A 27,376-nucleotide genomic window follows, 5' to 3' on the forward strand; every position below is an offset into this window, starting at 1 on the left:
TATATCAAACTAAATCATAGACAAAGAAAGCTAGAAGAAAAGGTTTGGGTGTGTTGAGTTTACATCGTAGGATTTTCAAATCAAACAGGTTACCTTTTTATGCTGCACATTGACCTCTACATATCAACCTGAAAGACGTGATAGTGTGAGAAAAAGTGGACGAGAGAAAGAGAATATTTCTGGGTTATTAGCACTTTGTTGTATTGTGTGAACGACCGTCCTGTGTTGGAAACTGTTTCACAGTCTGTCTCTATCTAGCACCATCGTGTGGGTGTATCAAGCCTTGTCCTATCCTACCAGTACAACCATCAAAACTAGTGTCAAAGGGAGCGATAGGTAGCACTAGCCTCAACAAAAAAAGTCTAAAAGTATACAGGTGAAACAAGTAATAAATAAGGGTAATAATATTTCAGAGTTGTTAAAATGGTAGATATTGTGCAGATAATTTCTTTATACAAAAACGTTGAATCAGCCACATATCCACATACAAATATAAAACAATACATTATTCCTGTCAGCCCCACTCTCCCGCATGGGCCATGCACAACGTGTACCCATGGTTAGACATTAACCATCAGGCACACGCTGGGGCCGCTCCAATCAGCGAGCTCTCTCAGCATCCAGGGATGGTGATGGAATGGAGATGGATGCAGGGGGTAGGGCAGCAGTAGGAAGGTGAAATATCTCCCCCTAAGGGATCCCATCCACAGAGTCCTCTCAGAGCACCTGGACTGGAGGGCTCAGAAGGACTCATCTTGCCCCACAGAGAGCTCTCCTTTGGGAGTGGAGGTGCGAGTCGAGCTCTTGTCCATGCTCTCGGAGCCGGAGCTCTGATGCTGCTGCTCAGAGCCTGCGCTGGATGTCACGGTGGACGAGGATGTGGAGGAGGAGCGGGTCTTCTCCTTAAAGTCTGTTATGATGACCGTCACGTTCCCCACCGTTATCGCTAGCTGCTGGGCGGTGCTCCGGTCAATATTCTTCAGTTTGGGCCTAGTCGGCAGGGGAAAACACAGGGTTAGAATTACATTGATAAAACTGCCTTACTAAGATACAACCATAGACGTGGCCAGCCCAGTGTGGGTGATTAGACCCAATTGCTCATTACAACAACAACATGAGCAATAACAAGATCAACCAGAAGTAAGAGGGAGAAAGTGAGAGTGGATGTAGAACATACATATACAATTTATGAATAACTAGATTTTTTCCAACAGTGGCCTTTAAGAATAGCTTGAACGAGTGGCAATTTAAATGGCATGACAGGTTTTCACAATGTCCAACGGCAAGATACTGTCAGTACTAGTAGCAGAGAGAAGAATGACCAACCTGGAGATGTGAGAGTTGTTGGTCTTGGTTGTTGACTTCCCAGATTGTACACTGTGTTTATCACTAGGTGGACTCTGGTGAATGTCTGTCTTGGGTCTGCACAGGCAAACACAGGAGTTATATTAGTAAAGTTCATGTCTATAGAGAGATGATGATTAAACAAACACTTGCCTCTGTACAGACATGTTATTTCTTTAACTACACACTGACCTGATCTTTTTGATGCTGGATTTCTTGGTGATGGGCCTGGCTAGGCTGATCTCTTTGATGTTGGGTTTCTTGATGTTGGGCCTGGCTAGGCTGATCTCTTTGTTATTGGGTTTCTTGGTGATGGGCCTAGTTGGGCTGATCTCTTTGAGGCTGGGTTTCTTGGTGATGGTCGTGGTTGGGTTGATCTCCTTGAGGCTGTGTTTCTTGGTGATGGGCCTGGTTGGGCTGATCTCCTTGAGACTGTGTTTCTTGGTGATGGGCCTGGTTGGGCTGATCTCCTTGAGGCTGGGTTTCTTGGTGATGGGCCTGGTTGGGCTGATCTCCTTGAGGCTGGGTCTCTTGGTGATGGGCCTGGTTGGGCTGATCTCCTTGAGGCTGGGTCTCTTGGTGATGGGCCTGGTTGGGCTGATCTCCTTGAGGCTGGGTCTCTTGATGATGGGCCTGGTTGGGCTGATCTCCTTGAGGCTGGGTCTCTTGGTGATGGGCCTGGTTGGGCTGATCTCTTTCTCCTCTTTCTCATCCTCTTTCACTTTCTCCTCCTCTTTCTCCTCCTCCGCTTTTACCTCTTTCACTTTCTCATTGTCCGGTGTCTCCTTCCTGCCGTTATCCAGGGGAGATTCTTCTTCATCTGGCCTTACTCTCTCCGGACGCACTCCCTCATGGTGCTCCCCCTCCACATCCACCAGCTCCCCGTCTGGGTCGTGCTCCCTCTCAGGCCTCTCCTTCCTCTCCTTCTTGGGTGGGGGAGGCGTGGCGTACTGCTGAGCCACCTGCTGGGCCACCAGCTGGGAGTTGATCCTGGGTTTCCTGTAGAAAACAGGGAACAAACAGGGATTAGTGGGCAGCAGCGTCTCTAGGCTGGGCTCACTCAGGGCCAGGGCTGACATGACGACAGCCCCTGCCTGACCACATAGCAACACACACTGCATCATCTTATAAGGAGTTGGCTGGATTGAGCCACAGGCTGGCTGGCTGGGTGTAAGTGACAGCTCTTGGTCGGCTAGTCTGGTTGAAGGGTAATCTCATTAGCTCAGTGCTGTAATAAAATGAATGTGGGGGATCACAAGGTGGGACATTTGCAGCCCGTCATTTACGTCCTCTAATCTGATTACTGCAGCGTTGGCCCCATTTGTCAGACTGGGATCCACAGGGATGTGCAGCCACTCACTCAAGCTGGCGCGCCAACCAGAGCAAGCAGAATGAAGTCATTGTTGCCCTCTGTGGTCTCTCTCACACACACAAACCTAGCCTATTATTTTTGAGCCCAACCATTCACATTCAGCATGCAAATGCATCCTAAATCAGAGAGGGAGACAATTAGTGTCTCCGTGGATGAATACAAAGCTCTAGGATGAAAGGCTCAGTGGAAGCTCATCACTCTTCCACCTGAGAGGTTACGGGTGTTTCATGAAAAACTGTTTATTCTCCTAAAACACGAGTCAACTGTAAGGACAGCATATTTTAAGTCCCTAATTAAATTCAGAGCAGGGTCTCAGGGGGAAGAGACAGAAGACCAGAGAGCGACAGACAGGCTCCAAAGACCTGACTGTCGACAGGCCAGAGAATCACAGCTCCGTGAGAAATACCAGCGTAAACCAGACACGTATGCACCGACCCACCCACCCCAGAATGGTGCATGGTTTGCCAGTTACTCGGGAGGCACATCCACCCATGGCAAAGATGGTATAGCCTCCCCATCTCATCTACTGCATTGGCAGGAAGTCCTCCTTATTGTCTAGCTGTTCAGGGTGTCATGATTAAAGGAACTCTGCAGGTCTGAGGACAGATGGGGACTTCCATAATTTCTGATGCTTCTCTCTAAGCCTCAGACTGAACTGATAAACAAGCTCTGTCTGGCTCATAGAAAATGTAGCCTACCTGTTGACTGCAATACAGATGAGGTACTGACTGAGGCTCTCTCTCTGTCTTATCTTTAAGTGGATCAGGTTCAGGGGCAGGAGGTAGCCTAGTGGTTAAAGCATTGGGCCAGTAACCAGAAAGGTTGCTAGATCAAATCCCCAAGCCGACAAGGTAAAAATCTGTCCTTCTGCACCTAACCCACTGTTCCTAGGCCGTCATTGTAAATAAAAAAATTGTTATTAACCAGTTGGATTTAGGGGGCGCTATTTTAATTTAAGTTCCCGTTTTAAACAAGATATATTTTGTCACAAAAAGATGCTCGACTATGCATATAATTGACAGCTTTGGAAAGAAGACACTGACGTTTCCAAAACTGCAAAGATAGTCTGTGAGTGCCACAGAACTGATGTTAAAGGCGAAACCCAGATAAAAATCCAACCAGGAAGTGCCGCATTTTTTGAAACGGCCTCATGCCAATGACTCCTTATATGGCTGTGAATGAGCTACGAATGAGCTTACATTTCCCCCAAGGTGTCTACAGCATTGTGATGTCTTTTTAGGCATTTCCCTTGAAGAATGGCTGTAAGGGACCAAATATGGCATGGTGTCTCCTGCAGAAAACCTTGCGTAAAATACTGAGGTAGCCATTCTTCCAATCGCTTCTTATGAGAAACCAACTGCCTCGACGGATATATTATCAAATATATTTGTTAAAAACACCTTGAGGATGGAGCCTAAACAACGTTTGCCGTGTTTGTCGATATTATGTAGCTAATTTATAGTTGTAGCATTTTTCGGTCGATTTCTCAGCCAAGCATGGTGAAGAAACGGGAGCTTTTTCGCCTACAAAAATAATATTTTTGGAAAAAAGGAACATTTGCTATCTAACTGGGAGTCTGAGTGAAAGCATCCGAAGTTCTTCAAAAGGTAAATTATTTAATTTGGTTGCTTTTCTTATTTTTGTGAAAATGTTGCCTGCTGCCAGCAGAGCCTAGCATAGCATTATGCCATGATAAACTTACACAAATGCTTGTCTAGCGTTGGCTGTAACGCATATTTAGAAAATCTGAGATGACAGTGTTGTTAACAAAAGGCTAAGCTTGTGTTTGAATATATTTATTTCATTTCATTTGCGATTTTCATGAATAGGAAAAGTTTCTAGGGGTATTTATGTCCGCTGTGTTATGCTAATGCGTTTGAGGCTATGATTACGCTCCCGGATACGGGTTTGCTCGTCGCAACTGGTTAACCGACTTGCCTAGTTAAATAAAGGTTACATTTAAAAAGGTAAAACATGAGCAGAAACTTGATAACTGAGTGTGGCTGTTACAGCTGGCGCTGGCCAAGACATATTTTAGACAACATGGCCCTCAGGTTTGAGATGGTTCATTCTGTGTCCAATTTGGTTGGGTACATTGTTAATGATGCATGGCTGAAGAGGTCTGTTGAGAGGAGAGAGGTTTTCACAAGGCTGCCGGAGTGGTTTAACTCAGAGATCACACGTCCCAGATATCATCTCACATCTCTCCACCTCTAATTCCCCGTGCTCCCACCATATCCCCACAAACGGTCTATCTATCCCCGTTCTGCAACAGACAGAGAACCCACCCTCTATCCCTCCAGCCGATAAAAAGGCAATCAATCGCTTATGGCGTCATGACGTAGCGCACGTGACATGCTCCAAAACATGCAGACGGTGCTGAATGCTGATGAGCAGGGCCCAGTGGCACCACCCACCACAGATGCAACGGCTCTGGAACTACAACATGTAGCTAGCCTACTCACTCCACCTGCAGAGTCAATGCATGTCACACACCAGAGAAGAGGAGAGGGATCGACATGCTCACGTTCAGCAGCATCTGGATGATAAGACACTCATAGCAACCTAGTGATATGATAAGATTAGAGCAACTTCATATCAATTTCAATTCTCAATCCCCCCCCCCCCCCCCCCCCCCCCAAGGAGCCTTGCTTGTACTGTCTGACTAGCACAGGTCACTTTGCAACACGCACTCAAACACACAAAACTATTTGTCTCTCTAACTGCAGTAGTAACCCCATGAAGTGTCACTGATCAATCACAGGATTTGGCAGGATGCATACAGCCCAAACACTCATAAACATGTTCTCAGGTTCCCGTGACCGACGGGCTCAGAAATAATTTCCTGTGGCAGAATAAGCTTTTAGCAGAGAGCTGGAGGTAGAAAGTGAGTGTGATTGATTGATAATCTCACGCCTCCTCGGCCCGTCACCCCAGTCCCAGAGATGTGTGTCAGAGGCAGCAGCAGAGCTCAGCTCAGAGAGAAGCAGTAGAAACAGCCCCAATAGTTAAGCTATGATTTAGTGCCAGCTGTAACTCAGCCATGGAGTTGTTGCTGGCATGATAGGAGCGCAGCTCCCAGTTGGCCTGCCCCGTGGTGCTGTTACAGTACAGTATATTATTTATTTACCAGCTACGTCACCGCTGCTCTGAACACCACCGTGTCCCATTAACACTGCTTGCTGGATCCAGATCATGGGCCGGCCACACTCACCAACAGATTTAAATACGCACTCCAGCTATATTTACTCTTCCCGTTGAAAAACAATATCCCACATATAAATCTACAGACAAAAATCTTTTTTTTTTAAACAAGTTGAAACTTCATGGTGTAGTCCATTCAAGGGTTTGGTCTGATGGTTCCCTCTGATGTCATCAGCTTCCCCCCTTGCTTGCGGGAACAATAGAGCACACAAGAGATAAACCCCTCCACTTGTGTCATATTATGAGGACACCTTGAGCACCTTTTAAGATGTGCCTATGTTAAGTAAAACAGGTGATAAATGAGGTGAAAAGGAGACTGGAGTGTGACTAATACATTTAAATATGCAGGACATCATAACCAAGGAGTCTGTACCAAGCCACTTCTCACTGAGAAACACCAGATAAGCCTAGATCAAAAACCTTCCTCCTTTTCACACCTCCATAGATAATGATTGACATCGTCGCCTCTCTGACTGACACTTCAATTCTTCTTGATACAGTGGTGTGGAGTCTAACTCAGCACGAGCAAATGAAATGACTGTCATCAGCACAAAAGACTCAATCCAGGCGGACTGAGAACTATGGTTACACTGCCAGCCACACCCACTATATTGTCCCAATCATAAGAGTTCTGGACTTCACAGGAACTAGTCCTGCATGTCAATATTAGCCTCTTACCAAAAGAGCAGAGAGAGTGGAAGATAGAGACAAATAATATACGGTTGAACAGTTTGTGACAGATTGACAGAAACAGATGACCACAGGAAAGCCCTCATTAACACAGCTCTTTATTTCGAGTGCTGTGTGGAGGACAGGCAATAACTCCCAGCCAGCAACAGACCAGGAGCATGCAGCAGTGGCAGCTCAAAGAGGGAGGAGACAGACAAAAATGTTTCCAACTGCAGTCAGACAGTAAGACATCAGAATCAAAAACTACTCATTTTCTTTTTTTAATGTCAGGCTATGTAATAGCCTTTTTCTTAGTCAAGAGCATTACATCTGCAAGTTGAATTCTCTTGGTATAAAAAGTTGCATTTCCTTCCTCCGTGTAGACCTAATCATGACCGGATTGTCTACTGTCACAGCTACATTGTGCGCAGGCTTCAGATTCAACATGGTGTGATCCATTGGGCTTCTGTTTGATCAGAACACTTCTCTACACCATGGCAACAAAGCATCAACATCTTGTTCCGCACCAACGTTCACAAGCTGCTGCAGTCGGTGCCTTGATCACTATGAATAAGTAACCCCTCAGCACAGAGATGGACTGGTGGAGCGGAGTGGAGAGGCAAAGCTGGCTGTTCTGTAATATGTTAAACAAGCTGTGGGACCCAGCTCCCATAAACTAGTCTGCGAACTGTGCCTGTTGGCTCCAGCCGGTGATGAATACAGTACTATACTGTGTACGAGTATTCAGAAAACACCTGGAGTGGAGAGAAGCTCCCGGCTGCAGCACTGCCTGCCTGCTAGAGTCAAGGACATTATTAAACATTAATCCATCCCCTCCAGACACAGGATACTGCTCCCCCCCCCCCCCAAGGGGGATGCCTGCCTCCATGTGTCCCCCATGCCCCAGGTACTCAGTGTACAAAGTGGGCCCCAGCAGAAACCCCTCCTCCTCCACTAACACAGCCCTCCATTATGTTCCCTCAGAGAAGAGCACAACACAAGGCATCTTAGCGTGACATTTTAGTTCCCACGGTGATGTGGGGAGACAACACTATTCGGGACAGTTGACAGGGGGGGGGGGGGAATACATAACTATCATTTATTTAAGGGAAAAAATTATGCTATTTTTCAATGAAGAATGCATTCATGTGTCTAATCTCCCACTGATAGACATTCCCTCCCATGTCTGACCTTCAGGCTACAAACTGCCTCATCAGGGTGATTGACAGCCAGTCGTGAAAGCACTAAGCATGTATGCGCTCCCTTCATCAGCGGCTCCATAGCGCATTCCTGTTTATCACTCTCTCTCCCCCTCTGTGGTATCATTTTCTCTCCTTCTCTTTACCTCTACGGTATCACCCACTTCCTCTTCAATCCCATTTTTCCATATGCACCCATTTCTTCCCTGCTATACCTTTTCAGTGCAATTTCACTCACTGCATTTCACTCTTCCGTCCATTGTTATTCCTCATTCAGTTGCTCTCACCTCAAGTTCCTCTCTCCTGTGTTTGTCTCTGTCTGCCAGAGTCTGCTGGACCCAGTAACCCTGCTGCTGCCGTCCTTGGTTGGCCTGATTCAAATTAGTTCAACAAGTTATCAAGCAACACTGCTCAGGAAGCATGTTGTATCTTAGTGTTTCATGTAGTAGACTAAACAGGACCAAAACAAAAACAAAGCATGCAATTACAGAAACCCAACGGTGCTTAATGCTAGACAAACACTACAAATTCGCTTTCATGGAAATAACACTGCTCTAGTCTCCTAGTGACTAATTATTCTACACACCGATTGACATGTGACCTATTCAATGTTAATCTTGACTGAATAAACACACTCCAATATATTTCCTAGATGACTACTCCTGAGCTGTTCCTCTCCCCTGTCTCGTGTTAAGTGACTGACACCCACAGAGTTGTGATCCAGAGAGATAGTTGTGGTGGTAAGCAGCATGTGTGAGGGCCTGCCCAGCGCTTCCGTTCCTGGGTAATGATGTGCTCCATCCTGTCATCCCCCAGGAGACTCTTGGCTGAGTGAACACATGTCGTCGTCGTCGTCGTCGTCCCCCCCGCCACCATCCATCACACCCAGCAGAACTCACCCCCCTCCTTCCCACAGCCTGGAAACACACACACTCTCCTAATAATGTATACAGTGCATTCGGAAAGTATTCAGACACCTTGACTTTTTCCACATATTGTTAAGTTGCATCCTTATTCTACAATTGATTAAATTAATTGTTTTTTTCTTATCAATCCACACACAATAGCCCATAATGACAAAGCAAAAACAGGTTTAGACATTTTTACAAATGTACAGTGCCTTGCGAAAGTATTCAGCCCCCTTGAACTTTGCGACCTTTTGCCACATTTCAGGCTTCAAACATAAAGATATAAAACTGTATTTTTTTGTGAAGAATCAACAACAAGTGGGACACAATCATGAAGTGGAACGACATTTATTGGATATTTCAAACTTTAACAAATCAAAAACTGAAAAATTGGGCGTGCAAAATTATTCAGCCCCTTTACTTTCAGTGCAGCAAACTCTCTCCATAAGTTCAGTGAGGATCTCTGAATGATCCAATGTTGACCTAAATGACTAATGATAAATACAATCCACCTGTGTGTAATCAAGTCTCCGTATAAATGCACCTGCACTGTGATAGTCTCAGAGGTCCGTTAAAAGCGCAGAGAGCATCATGAAGAACAAGGAACACACCAGGCAGGTCCGAGATACTGTTGTGAAGAAGTTTAAAGCCGGATTTGGATACAAAAAGATTTCCCAAGCTTTAAACATCCCAAGGAGCACTGTGCAAGCGATAATATTGAAATGGAAGGAGTATCAGACCACTGCAAATCTACCAAGACCTGGCCGTCCTTCTAAACGTTCAGCTCATACAAGGAGAAGACTGATCAGAGATGCAGCCAAGAGGCCCATGATCACTCTGGATGAACTGCAGAGATCTACAGCTGAGGTGGGAGACTCTGTCCATAGGACAACAATCAGTCGTATATTGCACAAATCTGGCCTTTATGGAAGTGGCAAGAAGAAAGCCATTTCTTAAAGATATCCATAAAAAGTGTCGTTTAAAGTTTGCCACAAGCCACCTGGGAGACACACCAAACATGTGGAAGAAGGTGCTCTGGTCAGATGAAACCAAAATTGAACTTTTTGGCAACAATGCAAAACGTTATGTTTGGCGTAAAAGCAACACAGCTGAACACACCATCCCCACTGTCAAACATGGTGGTGGCAGCATCATGGTTTGGGCCTGCTTTTCTTCAGCAGGGACAGGGAAGATGGTTAAAATTGATGAGAAGATGGATGGAGCCAAATACAGGACCATTCTGGAAGAATGTGAATCAGAACCTGATGGAGTCTGCAAAAGACCTGAGACTGGGACGGAGATTTGTCTTCCAACAAGACAATGATCCAAAACATAAAGCAAAATCTACAATGGAATGGTTCAAAAATAAACATATCCAGGTGTTAGAATGGCCAAGTCAAAGTCCAGACCTGAATCCAATCGAGAATCTGTGGAAAGAACTGAAAACTGCTGTTCACAAATGCTCTCCATCCAACCTCACTGAGCTCGAGCTGTTTTGCAAGGAGGAATGGGAAAAAAATTCCATCTCTCGATGTGCAAAACTGATAGAGACATACCCCAAGCGACTTACAGCTGTAATCGCAGCAAAAGGTGGCGCTACAAAGTATTAACTTAAGGGGGCTGAATAATTTTGCACGCCCAATTTTTCAGTTTTTGATTTGTTAAAAAAAGTTTGAAATATCCAATAAATGTCGTTCCACTTCATGATTGTGTCCCACTTGTTGTTGATTCTTCACAAAAAAATACAGTTTTATATCTTTATGTTTGAAGCCTGAAATGTGGCAAAAGGTCGCAAAGTTCAAGGGGGCCGAATACTTTCGCAAGGCACTGTATATAAAAATAAATGACATTTACATAAGTATTCAGACCATTTACTTAGGACTTTTTTGAAGCCTCGAGACTTCTTGGGTATCACGCTACAAAGCTTGGCACACCTGTATTTGGGGAGTTTCTCCCATTCTTCTCTGAAGATCTTCTCAAGCTCTGTCAGGTTGGATGGGGAGTGTTGCTGTACAGCTATTTTCAGGTCTCTCCAGAAATGTTTGATTGGGTTAAAGTCCGGGCTCTGGCTGGGCCACTCAAGGAAACTTCTGAGACGTGCCCCGATGCCACTCCTGCAATGTCTCGGCTGTGTGCTTAGGGTCATTGTCTTTTAGCAACTCCAAGTGGCCTGTGATGTGCCTTTTACTGAGGAGTGGCTTCTGTCTGGCGGAGTGCTGCAGAGATGGAAGGTTCTCCCATCTCCACAGAGGAACTCTGGAGCTGACCATCGGGTTCTTGATCTCATCCCCGACCAAGACCCCCCTCCCTCCATTGATGAGTATGGCTTGGCAGAAGAGTCTTGGTGGTTCCAAACTTCTTCAGTTTAAGAATGATGGAGGCCACTGTGTTCTTGTGTACCTTCAATGCTGCAGAAATGTTTCAACCTCATGGCTTGGTTTTTGCTCTGACATGCACTGTCAACTGTTGAAAATTATATAGACAGGTGTGTGCCTTTCCAAATCATATTCAATCAATTGAATTTACCACAGGTGGACTCCAATGAAGCTGCAGTTACATCACGGATGATCAAAGGAAACAGGATGCGCCTGAGCTCAATTTCAAGTCTCATAGCAAAGGGTCAGAATACATACGTAAATAAGTTATCTTTTTATTTTAGAATAAGATTGTAACGTAACAAATTGTGGAAAAGTCAAGGGGTCTGAATACTTTCCAAATGCACTGTATAGCCAGTGCATCCCATAGTGCATCACATTCTCTCAAATCGCATGAAGTAATTAAGTACTTTTAAATCTGCCAATTAACACATTAAGACTAGGACCTACCCACTCATGTTTAAAGTTTAGTGCAGATGCTGATAATACTGGATAAGCTAAAGCAGTACCTCTGAGCGAGTGGGGCTGGTGGTGTGGCGGGGATAGGAGATACAAATGGAGTCCGTTCCAGCATGTCCCACTCATGTAATTCCATTATCTCTGACAATGTGTTAATGTGACAGTAGTAAAATCCAGAGATTATAATGACCTTATTGCATCATTTGAACCTCTCTGGGATACGTCCCACCTCGAACAGCCAGTGAAAGTGCAGGGTGCCAAATTCGAAACAACGAAAATCTCATAATTAAAATTCCTCAAGCATACAAGTATTTTACACCATTTTAAAAAGATACAATTCTCGTTAATCCAGCCACAGTGCGATTTCAAAAATGCTTTACAGCGAAAGCAACACAAACGATTATGTTAGGTCACCACCAACTCACAGAAAAACAGCCATTTTTCCAGCCAAAAAGATGTTGATGAAAATACAAATGTTCTACATGGAATTAGAGATATACTTCTCCTTAACCTGTTGCGACGAGCAATCCCGTATCCGGGAGCGTAATTATAGCCTCAAGCTCATTAGCATAACGCAACGTTAACTATTCATGAAAATCGCAAATTAAATGAAATAAATATATTGGCTCACAAGCTTAGCCTTTTGTTAACACTCATCTCAGATTTTCAAAAAATGCTTTTCAACCATAGCTACACAAGCATTTGTGTAAGAGTATTGATAGCTAGCATAGCATTAAGCAGGCAACATTTTCACAAAAACAAGAAAAGCATTCAAATAAAATCATTTACCTTTGAAGAACTTCGGATGTTTTCAATGAGGAGACTCAGATAGCAAATGTTCAGTTTTTCCAAAAATATCATTTGTGTAGGAGAAATCTGTTTTGTTCATCACGTTTGGCTAAGAAAAAACCCCGAAAAGTCAGTCATTACAACGGCGAACTTTTTTCCAAATTAACTCCATAATATCGACAGAAACATGGCAAACATTGTTTAGAATCAATAATCAAGGTGTTTTTCACATATCTATTCGATGATAAATCACTCGTGGCAGTTTGGTTTCTCCTCTGTTCAAAATTGAAAAATGCACGCACCTGGAGATTACGCAATAGCTTCGACGGAGGACACCGAGCGGACACCTGGTAAATGTAGTCTCTTATGGTCAATTTTCCAATGATATGCCTACAAGTACGTCACAATGCTGCAAACACCTTGGGGAAACGACAGAAAGCGTAGGCTCATTCCTTGCGCATTCACAGCCATTTAAGGAGATATTGGAACACAGCGCATTCAAAATCTGGCTCACGTCCTATATGAAATTTCATCTTGGTTTCGCCTGTAGCATTAGTTCTGTGGCACTCACAGACAATATCTTTGCAGTTTTGGAAACGTCAGAGTGTTTTCTTTCCAAAGCTGTCAATTATATGCATAGTCGAGCATCTTTTCGTGACAAAATATCTTGTTTAAAACGGGGACGTTTTTCATCCAAAAATGAAATACTGCCCCCAGAGGTTCAAGAGGTTAATGCAACCGCTGTGTCAGATTTCAAAAAAACTTTACGGAATAAGCAAACCATGCAATAATTTGAGTACAGCGTTCAGACAACAAAACAGCCAAAAAGATATCCGCCATATTGTGTAGTCAACAGTCAGAAATAGCATTATAAATATTCACTTACCTTTGATGATCAGAATGCACTCCCAGGAATCCCAGTTCGATAAAACTATAAATGTTTGATTTGTTCGTTTATGTCCAAATAGCTTCTTTTGTTAGCGCGTTTGGTAAACAAATCCAAACGACCCTTCAGGTCCAGCCGAACGTCGGACGAAAAGTTCAAAAAGTTATAGAACTAAGTATAGAATCAATCTTTAGGATGTTTTTATCATAAATGTTCAATAATGTTCCAACCGGAGAATTACATTGTCTGTAGAAAAGCAATGGAACGAGAGCTAACTCTCGTGACCACGCCTCAAAGCCTGTGGCACTCTGCCAGACACCTGGCTCAATCAGCTCTCATTCGCCCCCACTTCCACGTAGAAGTCTGAAACAACGTTCTAAAGACTGTTGACATCTAGTGGAAGCCTTAGGAAGTGCAAGATGGCCCCATTTACACTGTATTTTGGAATAGCAAAGAGTTGAAAAACTACAAACCTCAGATTTCCCACTACCTGTTTGTATTTTTCTCAGGTTTTCACCTGCCATATGAGTTCTGTTATCCTCACAGACATCATTCAAACAGTTTTAGAAACTTCAGACCCACGAACATCACAACGTCGATATGACACATCAACAGGTTGCACTCTGTACATATCTAACAGCGGAGTTAACACAATACCAATCATTTGGTTTGGAACACAAGAATCACCCGCTTTATGCACAACAGCACTAAGCAAAAATTCCTACCTCCTAAACATGTCTGGAATAAAGTGGCAAGCAACAAGCCACAGGGAAAGTCCTATCCCCAAAACCACAGACAGCCAAACAGCACAGGTCCCTGATACCAACCATTAATCAAGCTAAAAAGGCCCTGATTGATTCTCCCTGGAACAGCTCAACCTGCAGCATAAACACAGCACAGTCATAAGGAAAACTGATCAATCCGCAAGGCGTCACATTCTAGCAGCAGAGTGATTGGTTTCAGGTGCTGGCTACATCTGAATGACAGCCGGAGGATAATAAATTATAATTTAGTCAGTGCTTATATTTTTTTCAAGACCAAGGCAAATCGAGACCGAGTCATGGCCGAGACCAGAAAAATGCAACTCCAATTCAAGACCATGATTGTAATTGTTAAATCATCACCATAATGAGTTCAAAATGTCAAGTATTTGTGTTCATATTTTCAAACAAAGATTTTTGTTGACATTCAGTGAAAAAAAAATGCATGCTGAGGGAAAATAGATACTCCACAAATTATTACTAACCCAAGTACAGCGGAGAACAATAGGCCTAGCTAGCTAATGTTAAGCGCTGTGTTTTTAACTTGCCACATAACACTGCTAATAGGCTAGCGTATCTATTTATGATTAAATTAATATTCCCAGCATTTGTCCGTTTTTGTCCAGAAGAGTGTCATTGAAACTGAAACAGTGCATCCCAAATAGAAGCAGCAAACAATGTACCAGGCCAGCTGTGGTTTACAATCTGATAGCAATATGTTTTGGACTACCAAGAAAGGTATTGGTAAATTAGATTAATCATGCATTGAGGTGCATCCATCTATTCTGCCAACAATGCCTTAGTGAAAGTCATGGAACATTGAGTCAAAGAGAACCTATTTTTAAAACCTGTTATAAAGTTGGTTGTGTAGCATAAAGTGGGAATTATATATTTTTGACTGTTTCATATCTGCAAAATAGTTCAAAGCGTTGTCAGCTCCACTTTAAAAACTTTAGGCAACTTTGCTAAACATTAAATGCTTTGTCCAATGGGAAGTAATCGTTGTACATTTCGATTGGGAAGTGCTTAATGGTTGTGCTTCTGCATTGTTTGCCGTTTTAGAATGAGTTTCTGTATAAGCACTAACATCTGCTGTTGTAAAATGGCCTTTATAAATATATTTGATTGATTTGAGTTTTTGTATTCTTATGATTGGGACCTACTGGCTTATTATGATGTCAGAATTTATGGATTGTTATCCTTTAACATCATGCTGTATGTGATTGCGGTCTTCCCATCAGGCTCGATGCAGTGGTGTATACTCGAACTTTGCCTAAAAGTTCCCAAACTGCCCACCCAGCAAAGGAAAGGCACCTTGTGTGAAAAATCATGTTTTCCTAGGGCTTATGAGTTTTTCTAACTCTAAAAGCACTTTGTTTTTTTGAAAAAAGGCAAATTGATAGCCTAAGTCCACAACAATGCTTAAACCACATCAATCTGATTGGTTGGGCACGTCAGGTCCTGGCTCCCTAGTGTTTTTTTGTTGTTGTTGTTTTAAACTTTAACTATGCAGTTAAGTACAAATTCTTATTTACAACGACGGCCACCCAGGCCCATCTATGTCTATGCCACTGAAGCAAACAACGCATGATGACAATTGCACATCAAATAACCTACTAACCAACCCTTCAGACTAAAAATGTTCAATACCTTGTTTGCACACCCATTGTTGCCTTAGCATTTACTGGTAGATATGAGATGAAATGTCTTTCCTTCCGGCTACTGATGCCATTCTGTGAGCTGCTCCATGCTAAAACTATTTGAGAGCTGCACACTCTTGCGGCGTGCAGATGATATTCCGCTGAAACTAGGCTGTATGTGCTGAGTGCATGTGAACACATTTCACTTGCTTTAGAATTGTGTAGGCTACTTTGTGCATAATTTTACTGTACTACACCAGTGGTCCCCAAACTTTTTATAGTCCCGTACCCCTTCAAACACTCAACCTCCAGCTGCGTACCCCCTCTAGCACCAGGGTCAGCGCACTCTCAAATTTTTTTTTGCCATCATTGTAAGCCTTCCACACACACACACACTATACAATACATTTATTAAAACATAAGAATGAGTATGAGTTTAAATAAGGGTGTGCTTGAAAGGATGCACATAACTCTGCAATGTTGGGATGTATTGGAGAGTCTCAGCCTTAAATCATATTCCACACACAGTCTGTGCATGTATTTAGTTTATGCTAGTGATGGCCGAGAATCCACTCTCACATAGGTATATGGTTGCAAAGGGCATCAGTGTCTTAACAGCGCGATTTGCCAAGGCAAGAAACTGAGTGCAGCCCTATCCAGAAATCTGGTAGTGGCTTCTGATTAAATGACATTTTCACATAACCACTTGTTGCAATTTCGATGAGGCTTTCTTGTTCAGATTTCAGTAAAAGGACTGGAGGCAGGGCATGAAAGGGATAACGAATCTAGTTGCTTGTGTCATCTGTTTCGGGAAAGTACTTATGTAATTGCACACCCAACTCAGGTGCTTCGCTATATAACATTTGACATTGTCCAAAAGCTTGAGTTCCTTTGCACACACAAAAATCATACAATGATGGAAATAACTGTGTGTTGTCCTTGTTAATGCAAACAGAGGAGAGCTCCAACTTCTTAATCATAGCCTCAATTTTGCCCCGCACATTGAATATAGTTGAAGAGAGTCCCTGTGGTCCTAGATTCAGATCATTCAGGCGAGAAAAAACATCACCCAGTCGTGTGAGAAACTCATCATTATTCAAGTGGTCAGACAAGTGACAATTATGGTCAGTTAAGAAAACTTTAAGCTCATCTCAATTAAAAAAACGTGGTAATACTTTGCCCCTTGATAAGAGCGCACTTCTTTCTGTATGTTGTAAAAGCTTTACATGGTCGCTGCCCATTTCATTGCATAATACAGAAAATACACAAGAGTTTAGCGGCCTTGCTTTAACAAAGTTAACAATTTTCACTGTAGTGTCCAAAACATATTTCAATCCTTCAGGCAGCAAGAGCCTCTTGGTGGATGCTGCAGTGTACCCAAGTGGCGTGGGGAGCAACTTCTTGCATGCGCGCTACCACTCCACTATGTCTCCCTGTCATGGCTTTTGCGCCATCCGTACAGATACTAGAGGTCGACCGATTAATCGGAATGGCCGATTAATTGGGGCCGATCAGTACTTTTGGGCGCCGATTTCCGATTATCAAGTACCCTAGGCAAATGTACCCAAACTGGGGGTACACGCAATGCATCGGGGGTACGGCAAATAAAAATGTGATTTCACATTTAAAAGTAAAATAAAGATAATGTATTTTAAAAAATATTTTCAAATCCTTCACATTTTCAAACAGTCCATTTATGTCTTCCAAAGGGGCTATACATTTGGGTGAGTTTTTTTCCTTTCTTCTCTCACCTGAGTAGCTTAGTTTCACTGCCAAAAATCTAATTAAACCATCTAGTGTTCAGCGAAATAACGCAATGTCAAATACAAGTACCCTAGGCAAATAATTAACATCCAATCACATTAACCATTACACTCTCGCGGGAATTCCACTAACAGTACAAACGTAGCTGCTGCTCATTCCGTTTGCTCGCAAATGGTTTTAAAAAGTAAGTCTCGCGTCCAGAGACACATACCAGCTCTACTGGTAGTACTGCTACTACCAGCGGTACTACGCCTGCACCTGTCGACGACAAGTTGTTCTGCTTCCACGAGCACATCCAATGCTAGCATCAGTAATTCTACATTTGTTAGCCCAGCTAGCATGGACAATGACAGTTATGAATCTGATGCAGCTGAAGAGCTACTGCCCCCTTACCCGGGAAAGCACTGAACAACAGACAGAGAAGTTGGACCATCGAAGAGGCGCAAATATGATAACTACATTTATTTGGGGTTCACTTATTTTGAGAGTAGTGCCTTTCCTCGGCCAGTGTGTTATATGTGCAAAGTACTATCTAAAAACTCTTGCGCAGACATTTAGAAACAACATGCCAGTTTGAAAAATAAGCCAGGGGAATTTATTTTGCTAGAATTAAGATGACTTAGACAGACAGACACACACACACCTCTCCACAATGGCCAAGACCAGAGAGCTGTGTAAGGACAATAGGGCTCAAAATGTAGACCTGCACAAGGCTGGGATGGGCTACAGGACAATAGGCAAGCAGCTTGGTGAGAAGGCAACAACTGTTGGCGCAATTATTAGAAAATGGAAGAAGTTCAAGATGACGGTCAATCACCCTCGGTCTGGGGTTCCATGCAAGATCTCACCTCGTGGGGCATCAATGATCAAGAGGAAGGTGAGGGATCAGCCCAGAACTACACAGCAGGACCTGGTCAATGACCTGAAGAGAGCTGGGACCACAGTCTCAAAGAAAACCATTAGTAACACTACGCCGTCATGGATTAAAATCCTGCAGCGCACGCAAGGTCCCCCTGCTCAAGCCAGCGCATGTCCAGGCCTGTCTGAAGTTTGCCAATGACCATCTGGATGATCCAGAGGAAGAATGGGAGGAGGTCATGTGGTCTGATGAGACAAAAATAGAGCTTTTTGGTCTAAACTCCATTCACCGTGTTTGGAGGAAGAAGGATAAGTACAACCCCAAGAACACCATCCCAACCGTGATGCATGGAGGTGGAAACATCATTCTTTGGGGATGCTTTTCAGCAAAGGGGACAGGACGACTGCACCGTATTGAGGGGAGGATGGATGGGGCCATGTATCGCGAGATCTTGGCCAACAACCTCCTTCCCTCAGTAAGAGCATTGAAGATGGGTCGTGGCTGGGTCTTCCAGCATGACAACGACCCGAAACACACAGCCAGGGCAACTAAGGAGTGGCTCCGTAAGAAGCATCTCAAGGTCCTGTAGTGGCCTAGCCAGTCTCCAGACCTGAACCCAATAGAAAATCTTTGGAGGGAGCTAAAAGTCCTTATTGCCCAGCGACAGCCCTGAAACCTGAAGGATCTGGAGAAGGTCTGTATGGAGAAGTGGGCCAAAATTTCTGCTGCAGTGTGTGCAAACCTGGTCAAGAACTACAGGAAATGTATGATCTCTGTAATTGCAAACAAAGGTTTCTGTACCAAATATTACGTTCTGCTTTTCTGATGTATCAAATACTTATGCCATGCAATAAAATGCAAATTAATTACTTTAAAAAAATCATACAATGTGATTTTATGGATTTTTGTTTTAGATTCCATCTCTCACAGTTGAAGTGTACCTATGATAAAAATTACAGACCACTACATGCTTTGTAAGTAGGAAAACCTGCAAAATTGGCAGTGTATCAAATACTTGTTCTCCCCAGTGTGTGTGTGATTATTTTTATATATATATATATATAAATAATCACACACACACTGGGGAGAACAAGTATTTGATACACATAAGCAACAGATACCATTTTAATAAGGGGCTAGAAGCGTCTTATTGGTGCGCTGCCGAGTGGCTAGGACAGGCTGCCGCGGATATAGCTGGGACAATGCTGCGGGAAAAGGCACAAAAAAAACTATAGACATCCCACCAAAGTGTCCAATTTCAAATAGGCTTTACAGCGAAAGCACCACAAACGATTGTGTTAGGTCACCACCAAGTCACAGAAAAATTCAGCCATTTTTCCAGCAAAAGAGCTTTACAAAAATCACAAATAGAGATAAAATGAAATCACTAACCTTTGATGATCTTCGTCAGATGACACTCATAGGACTTCATGTTACACAATACATGCATGTTTTGTTCGATAAAGCGCATATTTATGTAAAAATAAATCTCAGTACACATTGGCGCGTTACGTTCACTAGTTCCAAAACCATCCGGTGATAATGCAGAGAGCCACATGATTTTACAGAAATACTCATTATAAATGTCGATGAAAATACAAATTGTTAGATAGGGAAATATAGATACACTTCTCCTTAACGCAACCGCTGTGTCAGATTTCAAAAAAACTTGATGGAAAAAGCAAACCATGCAATAATGTGAGTACAGCTTTCAGACAACAAAGCAGTCAAAAAGATATCCGCCATATTGGGTAGTCAACAGAAGTCAGAAATAGCATAAATATTCACTTACCTTTAATGATCTTCATCAGAATGCACTCCCAGGAATCCCAGTTCCACATTAAATGTTTGATTTAGTTTGAAATATGTCCAAAGAGCTACTTTTGTTAGCACGTTTGGTAAACAAATCCAAAGTCATGAAGTGGGTTCCCTAGTTGCAGACAAAATGTCAAAAAGTTCCGTTACTGTCCGTAGAAACATGTCAAACGATGTATGGAATCAATCGTTAAGGATGTTTTTAACATAAAAAGTCAATGTTCCAAACGGAGAATTCCTATGTCTGTAGAAAACCAATGGAACGAGAGTTAACTCTCTCGTGACCGCGCCTCAGAGCCTGTGGCACTCTGCCAGACACCTGGCTCAAAACAGCCCACACTTCACAGCAGAATCCTCAAACAAGTTCCTAAAGACGGTTCACATCTAGTGGAAGCCCAATTTCAACTGCCTGCTACTCATCTCCATAAGATATGCATATTATTAGTTTCTAAAACTGTTTGAATCATGTCTGTGAGTATAACAGGACTTATGTAGCAGGCAAAACCCAGAGGACAAACCATTCAGATTATTATACATTTTTTTTAAGTCACCCTCTTTTCAATGATTTTTCATTGGGATTCCAGATTTCTAAGGGACAGGCTTGCAGTTCCTACCGCTTCCACTGAATGTTCAGTCTTTAGAAATTGGTTGAGGTTATTCCTTTGTGTAATTAAGAAGTACGGCCATCTTGTACGAGTGTCACGTCATGTGTTCTGCTTGATAGAGGCGCAAGACCAGAAAGCATGCTTGAGAGTTTGTTTTCTTCCTGTATTGAACACAGATCATCACGTCTTCAATTTGATCGATTAATTACTTTAAAAATACCCAAAGTTGTATTACAAAAGTAGTTTGAAATGTTTTGGCAAAGTTTACAGGTAACTTTTGAGATATTTTGTCATCATGTTGTGCAAGTTGGAACCGGTGTTTTTCTGGATCAAACACGCCAAATAAATGGACATTTTGGATATATATGGCCTGAATTAATCGAACAAAAGGACCATTTGTGATATTTATGGGACATATTGGAGTGCCAACAGAAGAAGCTCGTCAAAGGCATGATTTATATTTTTATTTCTGCGTTGTGTCGCGCCTGCAGGGTTGAAATGTTTTCTCTTTTGTTTACTATGGTGCTATGCTCAGATAATAGCATCGTTTGCTTTCGCCGAAAAGCCTTTTTGAAATCTGACATGTTGGCTGGATTCACAAGACGTGTAGCTTTAACTTGGTATCTTACATGTGTGATTTCATGACAGTTTGATTTTTATAGGAATTTATTTGAATTTGGCGCTCCGCATTTTCTCTGGCTTTTGGCCAAGTGGGACGCTACCGTCCCACATATCCCATCTTCTATTGCGGCTGAAAAGGATGGCTTATACTCTCAGTATCCAACTCTGTAAGAAATGGATGGTTGAAAAACATTTGCGTCTCCTTTAAAATGCATTCGTAAATATCCTTTAGAGTCTCAACTACCTAGAGGCAGCTTCACTTCAACCGCTCTGCTGAGTGTACCAAGTCTATATAACATACAAAAATCAATACACCTTTAAAGCTAGAACCCTAAATTTAAACAATAAGTTCTCCCCCGCCCGTTTCAATAAAAGGGCTAAGGGAGGGGGCAGGAGAAACCACTCAAATTCATAGAGCTATCGATTCAAGGACTGACCACCCATGATTTCAAATGTATAGTTAACCATGTTGAGGATATACAGTATTTGTTTACATTATTAGTAGCATTGGATAGAACACCCTCTGACGTTTCTAAAACTGTTTGAATGATGTTTGAGCATAACAGAACTCATATGGCAGGCAAAAACCTGAGAAAAATGAGGAAGTGGGAAATCTGAGGTTTGTAGTTTTTGAACTCACCCCTATCGAATACACAGTGGGATATGGGTTATTTTGCACTTCCTAAGGCTTCCACTAGATGCCAACCATCTTTAGAACTTTGTTTCAGGCTTCTCATGTGAAGGGGGGCCGGGCCAGATGGGAGCTGTTTGACTAAGGGGTCTGCCTGCAGCCTCGTTCTCAGTCACGCGCTTTCACATGAGGTATCTCTCGTTCCATTGCTTTTCTACAGACAATGGAATTCTCCGGTTGGAACATTATTGAACTTTTATGATAAAAAAACATCCTAAAGATTGATTCTATACTTAGTTCGACAAGTTTCTTCGACCTGTAATAACTTTTTGAACGTTTCGTCCGACTGGACCAGATCGCGCGTTTGGATTTGTTTACCAAAACGCCCAAACAAAAAGAAGCTATTGGACATAAATGAAGGATATTATCAAACAAAACCAGCATTTATTGTGGAACTGTGATTCCTGGGAGTGCATTCTGATGAAGATCATCATAGGTAAGTGAATATTTATAATGATATTTATGAATAATGTTGACTACCCAACATGGCGGATATTGCTATGGCTGGTTTGGGCTCTGAGTACCGTTCTCAGATTATGCTTTTTCCGTAAAGATTTTTTGAAATCTGACACAGCGGTTGCATTAAGGAGAAGTGTATCTAAAGTTCCATGCATAACACTTGAATTTTCAGCAACATTTATAATGAGTATTTCTGTGAATTCATGTGGCTCTCTGCACAATCACTGCATGTTTTGGAACTACTGAACATAATACGCCAAAGTAAAATGAGATTTGTGGACATAAATATGAACTTTCCCGAACAAAACATACATGTATTGTGTAACATGAAGTCCTATGAGTGTCATCTGATGAAGATCAAAGGTTAGTGAATAATTTACATCTCTATTTGTGCTTTTTGTGACTCCTCTCTTTGGCTGGAAAAATGGCTGGGTTTTTCCTGTGAGTTGGTGGTGACCTAACATAATCGTTTGTGGAGCTTTCGCTGTAAAGCATTTTTTGAAATCAGACACTGGCTGGATTAACGAGAATTGTATCTTTAAAATGGTGCCTAATACTTGTATGTTTGAGAAATTTGATTCATGAGATTTCTGTTGATTTGTATTTGGCGCCCTGCAATTTCATTGGCGCTAGCGGAACCCCAGTCCTAGACAGGTTAAGTCAATAAGTATTCAACCCCTTCGTTATGGCAAGCCTAAATAAGTTCAGTAGTACACATTTGCTAAACAGGTCACATAAGTTACATGGACTGACTGTGTGCATTAGTATTTATCATCATTTTTGAATGGCTACCTCATCCCTGTACCCCACACATACAGATAATTCTAAGGTCCTTCTGTCGAGCAGTGAATTTCAAACACAGATTCAACTACAAAGACCAGGGAGGTTTTCCAATGCCACGCAAAATAATGGCAACTATTCGTAGATGTGTAAAGAAAAAAGCAGACATTCAATATCCCTTTGAGCATGGTGAAGTTATTAATTACACGTTGGATGGTGTATCAATACACACAGTCACTACAAAGATAAAGGCGTCCCTTCCTACTTCAGTTGCCGGAGAGTAAGGAAACCGCTCAGGAATTTCACCATGAGGCTCATGGTGACTTTAAAACAGTTAGAGTTCAATGACTGTGATTGGAGAACACTGAGGATGGATCAACAACATTGTAGTTACTCGACAATACTAACCTAATTGACAGAGTGCATAGTAGTAAAGAATAAAGTATTCTAAAACATGCATACTGTTTGCAACAAGGCAGTAAAGTAATACTGCAAAATAATACATTTTTCTCCTGAATACAATGTGTTATGTTTGGGGCAAATTCAATAAAACATATGTACCACTATATATTTTCAAGCATAGTGGTGGCTGCATAATGTTATGGGTATGGTTGTAATCGTATAGGACTGGGGAGTCTTTCTGGATAAAAATAAATAAATGGAATGGAGCTAAGCACAGACAAAATCCTAGAGGAAAACCTGCTTCAGTCTGCTTTCCACCAGACAATGGGAGATGAAGTCACCTTTCAGCAGGACAATAACCTTAAACAAGAACAAATCTACACTGGAGTTGCTATCCAAGAAGACCGGGAATGTTGCTGAGTAGCCAAGTTACAGTTTGACTTAAATATACTTGAACATGTATGGCAAGACCTGAAAATGGTTGTCTAGCAATGATCAAAAATCAATGACAGAACAAAGAGTTTGAAAAGAATAATGGGCAAATGTTGCACAACCCAGGTGTGGAAAGTTCTTAGCCAGAAAGACTTGCAGGTGCCAAATGTGTGACTACAAAGTATTGACTCAGGGGTGTGAATACTTATGTAAATGAAATATTTATGTATTTATAAGCATTTATAAAAACATGTTTTCACTTTTTCATTATGGTGTAGTGTGTGTAGATAGAAAAAAATAATAATAATTGTAATCCATTTTGAACTCAGGCTGTAACAAAATGTAGCATAAGTCAAGGGGTATGAATACTTTCTGAAGGCACTGTTTTTTGGGTTCTTAAGGAATACGACAGTTGAACTAAGCTCGAGGCATTTATAAGTTATATTCCTCAAGAAACAATGGCTATTTATAAGTTAAAGACGAGGATTCTAGCTTTAAAACAAACAAAATAACGACAATCTGAATGAGTGTGCGCATCCAAGAAAATAAGTCTGCCTGCTTTCATTGAACTCTCAACACCAGCAAAGATATACTGTAATTAGTGAGCAGATTATTACGTCATCTTCACACAAAGGCCCCTTCAGGCAAACTAACTAGCTAGATAAAAGGAGTAAAGACAAACCACCACCACACTCACTCCTAAAGTGTGGATCACTTGGCTGAGAGCAAGCTGCTCTCCCCATGCTCCACTGGATTACATCAAACAGAGAAAATATGCCCAATTAGTGCTCATTATAAATAAGACAGAGTTACAAATAGCAAACAATTGCATCAAAGGTGAACAATTGAGAACAAATGGGGATGTGACAAACCACTTCAGTGATGTCATGCGATTCCATTTAACAAATAAGAGGCAATTGGGCTGCTGCCAAAAGCTCAATAGTAAGGGGTTTTGACATGCTTCTCATCATTTCCTGCCATTAACAACAAAGCATGTTAACCCACATTGTGACATATTACCAGTATCAGCTGCAGGCAACAATTTAGTTAGAATAAATAAATCAAAGGAGACAAAACATTTAAAAAATGTAAATACAGTACCCACAACTTTCGATTAGTGGTAAAAACCAGTCAGCGTTTTACCAGTGGCAGACTTAAGCTGTCAGCAGAGCACTCATTCTAACACAGCTGGAAAGGTGGGGGGACTCTTCTGCAGGCTCACAAATGACTCATCCATCTCTAGATCTCATCAGGCAGCTGATTAGAAGTGACTGAACTCACACTCTGACACAGACAACTTATCGGCAGTATCATTCCCCAGAACACAAGTGTGAGTGGTAAACATGAAATCATGTCAAATACAGAATGCATATCTTGATTGTATCATCTCAGTTTCCCATAACAGAGGGCCTTCTGACAGCCATGAAATAGGTTTCTAACTTTGACTCCTCAAGAGGGGCTCTATTTTACTCAAACATTGGTTTTGTGGGGGGGGGGGGGGTTTGTACAGCTGTGGTATGTATATGACTGATCAGAAGTATGACAACTAAAGGATAGGATTTCAAATAAGTAATTAACATGTTGTCAATCATATATTATTTATTGCCTTACCCCCTCATGCCATTTGCATGAGGGGGTATATTGTGTTATTGACTGTACGCTTGTTTAACACCAATATCCAGCCAGCAAAATACTAATCAAGACATGTACTGCAGTGATATGGTAGATCTATGATAGGTCTCAAGTAGGCAATGAAGTAGTTTGTAACACTAATTGGTTGACAAGAAAAATGCATTAATTTCATAGATCAATCAGAGAGTACCAACAACTTAACAGTTTCCATGGTATGGTATTTAATCCTACTGGTATGTGATACATTCTAACAGATATTTAAAGCAGCAGAATTCTTGTTTCGACCCGTTGATTGAAGTCAAATTCAGAGTTTTCATTGTAGCAGCTCTACGGCCATTATAAAGTAAGGTCCCTCATCTTCCTCCCACCCCTCTCTGTGCTACCGAGGCAACCGGCAGCACACCTAGCCGACTACATTCAGTCACTAGTATCCATACAATAATGAATTGCATGGCCACCCTGGAACATGTCTACAACAACATCAATCAAAAAGTCCAAACATTATTACAAAAATTGGTAACTAATTAAATTCGATTTCAATAAATTGCTATGCTTTACAGCAGGAGTAAAGAAAATAACCTTAGACGAACCTTGTCGATGTGCCCTTCCTCACATCGCAGATGCTGCATTTAAAAGCCTCTGCACTGTTCTTGAAGGTGCAGACGCTACAGTCCCAATATCCGTCGTCAGCACTTGGTTTAGCTTGTCTTTTCGGCCTTAGAAAAAGAGATATGTCAAGTGAGTTGATTACATATAATTTATTTGATTAGTTATGACTGTTAGTGGTGATGACATGCAGTACTCCCACCTTTAAATGAGCAAACTTAAACTAATACATAAAAATATTGGTTGGTTGTCAGATTATCCATTCGAATTCCTAACAATAGTTAACCAGCGCGAGCTTCTTGAATAAATCCATCACTGGCTAAAATCAAGCGACCTAGATGATGTTGGTTAGCCAGTTAGCTAGCTTGATACAACATTTGGTTGCATCGCTAGTCTGGCTAGCAAGCAGACTAGCTACATATTTTAGCTCGGGGCTAAGCATGTTAGCTAGCAAAACGAATGTCAAATAATGTCCATTCGACATTGAGCTTCGAACGAGTTCTGTTTACACTGAATATCATTTCCTAGAATGCCAGGCGTATCCATAGAAATTTTCCCTTTGTCTGAGAGTGTCTGGTAGAGTAGGGAGCGAGAAGCCGCCATAGTGCCTGTGCACTATTCTAGCTCTGGCATACAAACTGAAAAAAGGAGAAACACTCCTTGAGAAAGCATCCGAATATCAACCCCAAACGGCACGGAATTCTCGCAAAACAAGTCTAAATCGACACAAAACGGACTGGGGTACACGGTTAAATACCTGGTAGGGCTCTTCTTGTCGCCCATGGTGAGAACGGTCTCCCAAAAGAAGAAAAGGTCTTCAGTAATTATCAGTAATTGTCGTAGGTTGTGTACGGAGGATCCAGATAGAACCGCTGCTAAAGCTGGCAGACAAGATCGCGTTCAGCGAATGCTCGAGGTAGGGCAGAGCGATTGAACACCGCGTGACTCCATGACGCCCAATCACCGCATGCCTCGGTTTAAAAGTCTGGTTGGAAATAAGAAAAATGGGTAGCTTGCTAGAATATTCCCATAATATCCCATTTCGCAATTAGATTATGTGGTTTACATAGTCGAAATGTAGAATAGTGCATTCTCAGGATTCAT

At 42.1% G+C, this 27,376-nt stretch overlaps 1 protein-coding gene across 5 annotated transcripts; it reads right to left on the minus strand.

Moving 5' to 3' along the window:
- Positions 1–436: 436 nt before the first annotated feature.
- Positions 437–27,234, minus strand: LOC110494599 (RING1 and YY1-binding protein). Of its 5 annotated transcripts, none has more exons than XM_036950694.1 (6): positions 27,030–27,234; positions 26,257–26,382; positions 8,076–8,159; positions 1,537–2,343; positions 1,327–1,422; positions 437–990 (listed from the first exon to the last, which is right to left on the minus strand). In XM_036950694.1, exons 1-6 carry the CDS (start codon positions 27,053–27,055, stop codon positions 741–743), a joined length of 1,389 nt encoding a protein of 462 aa, XP_036806589.1. In that variant the 5' UTR covers positions 27,056–27,234; the 3' UTR covers positions 437–740. The 5 variants fall into 5 exon arrangements, with proteins under 5 accessions (XP_036806589.1, XP_036806591.1, XP_036806592.1 ...); XM_036950696.1 differs by lacking the exon at positions 8,076–8,159 and having other exon boundaries at positions 1,537–1,991; positions 2,037–2,343; positions 27,030–27,231; XM_036950697.1 differs by lacking the exon at positions 8,076–8,159 and having other exon boundaries at positions 1,537–1,932; positions 2,023–2,343; positions 27,030–27,231.
- Between the last annotated feature and the right edge of the window lie 142 nt (positions 27,235–27,376).

Source organism: Oncorhynchus mykiss, chromosome 17 (genome assembly GCF_013265735.2).
Source record: "Oncorhynchus mykiss isolate Arlee chromosome 17, USDA_OmykA_1.1, whole genome shotgun sequence".
Classification (NCBI taxonomy): domain Eukaryota; kingdom Metazoa; phylum Chordata; class Actinopteri; order Salmoniformes; family Salmonidae; genus Oncorhynchus; species Oncorhynchus mykiss.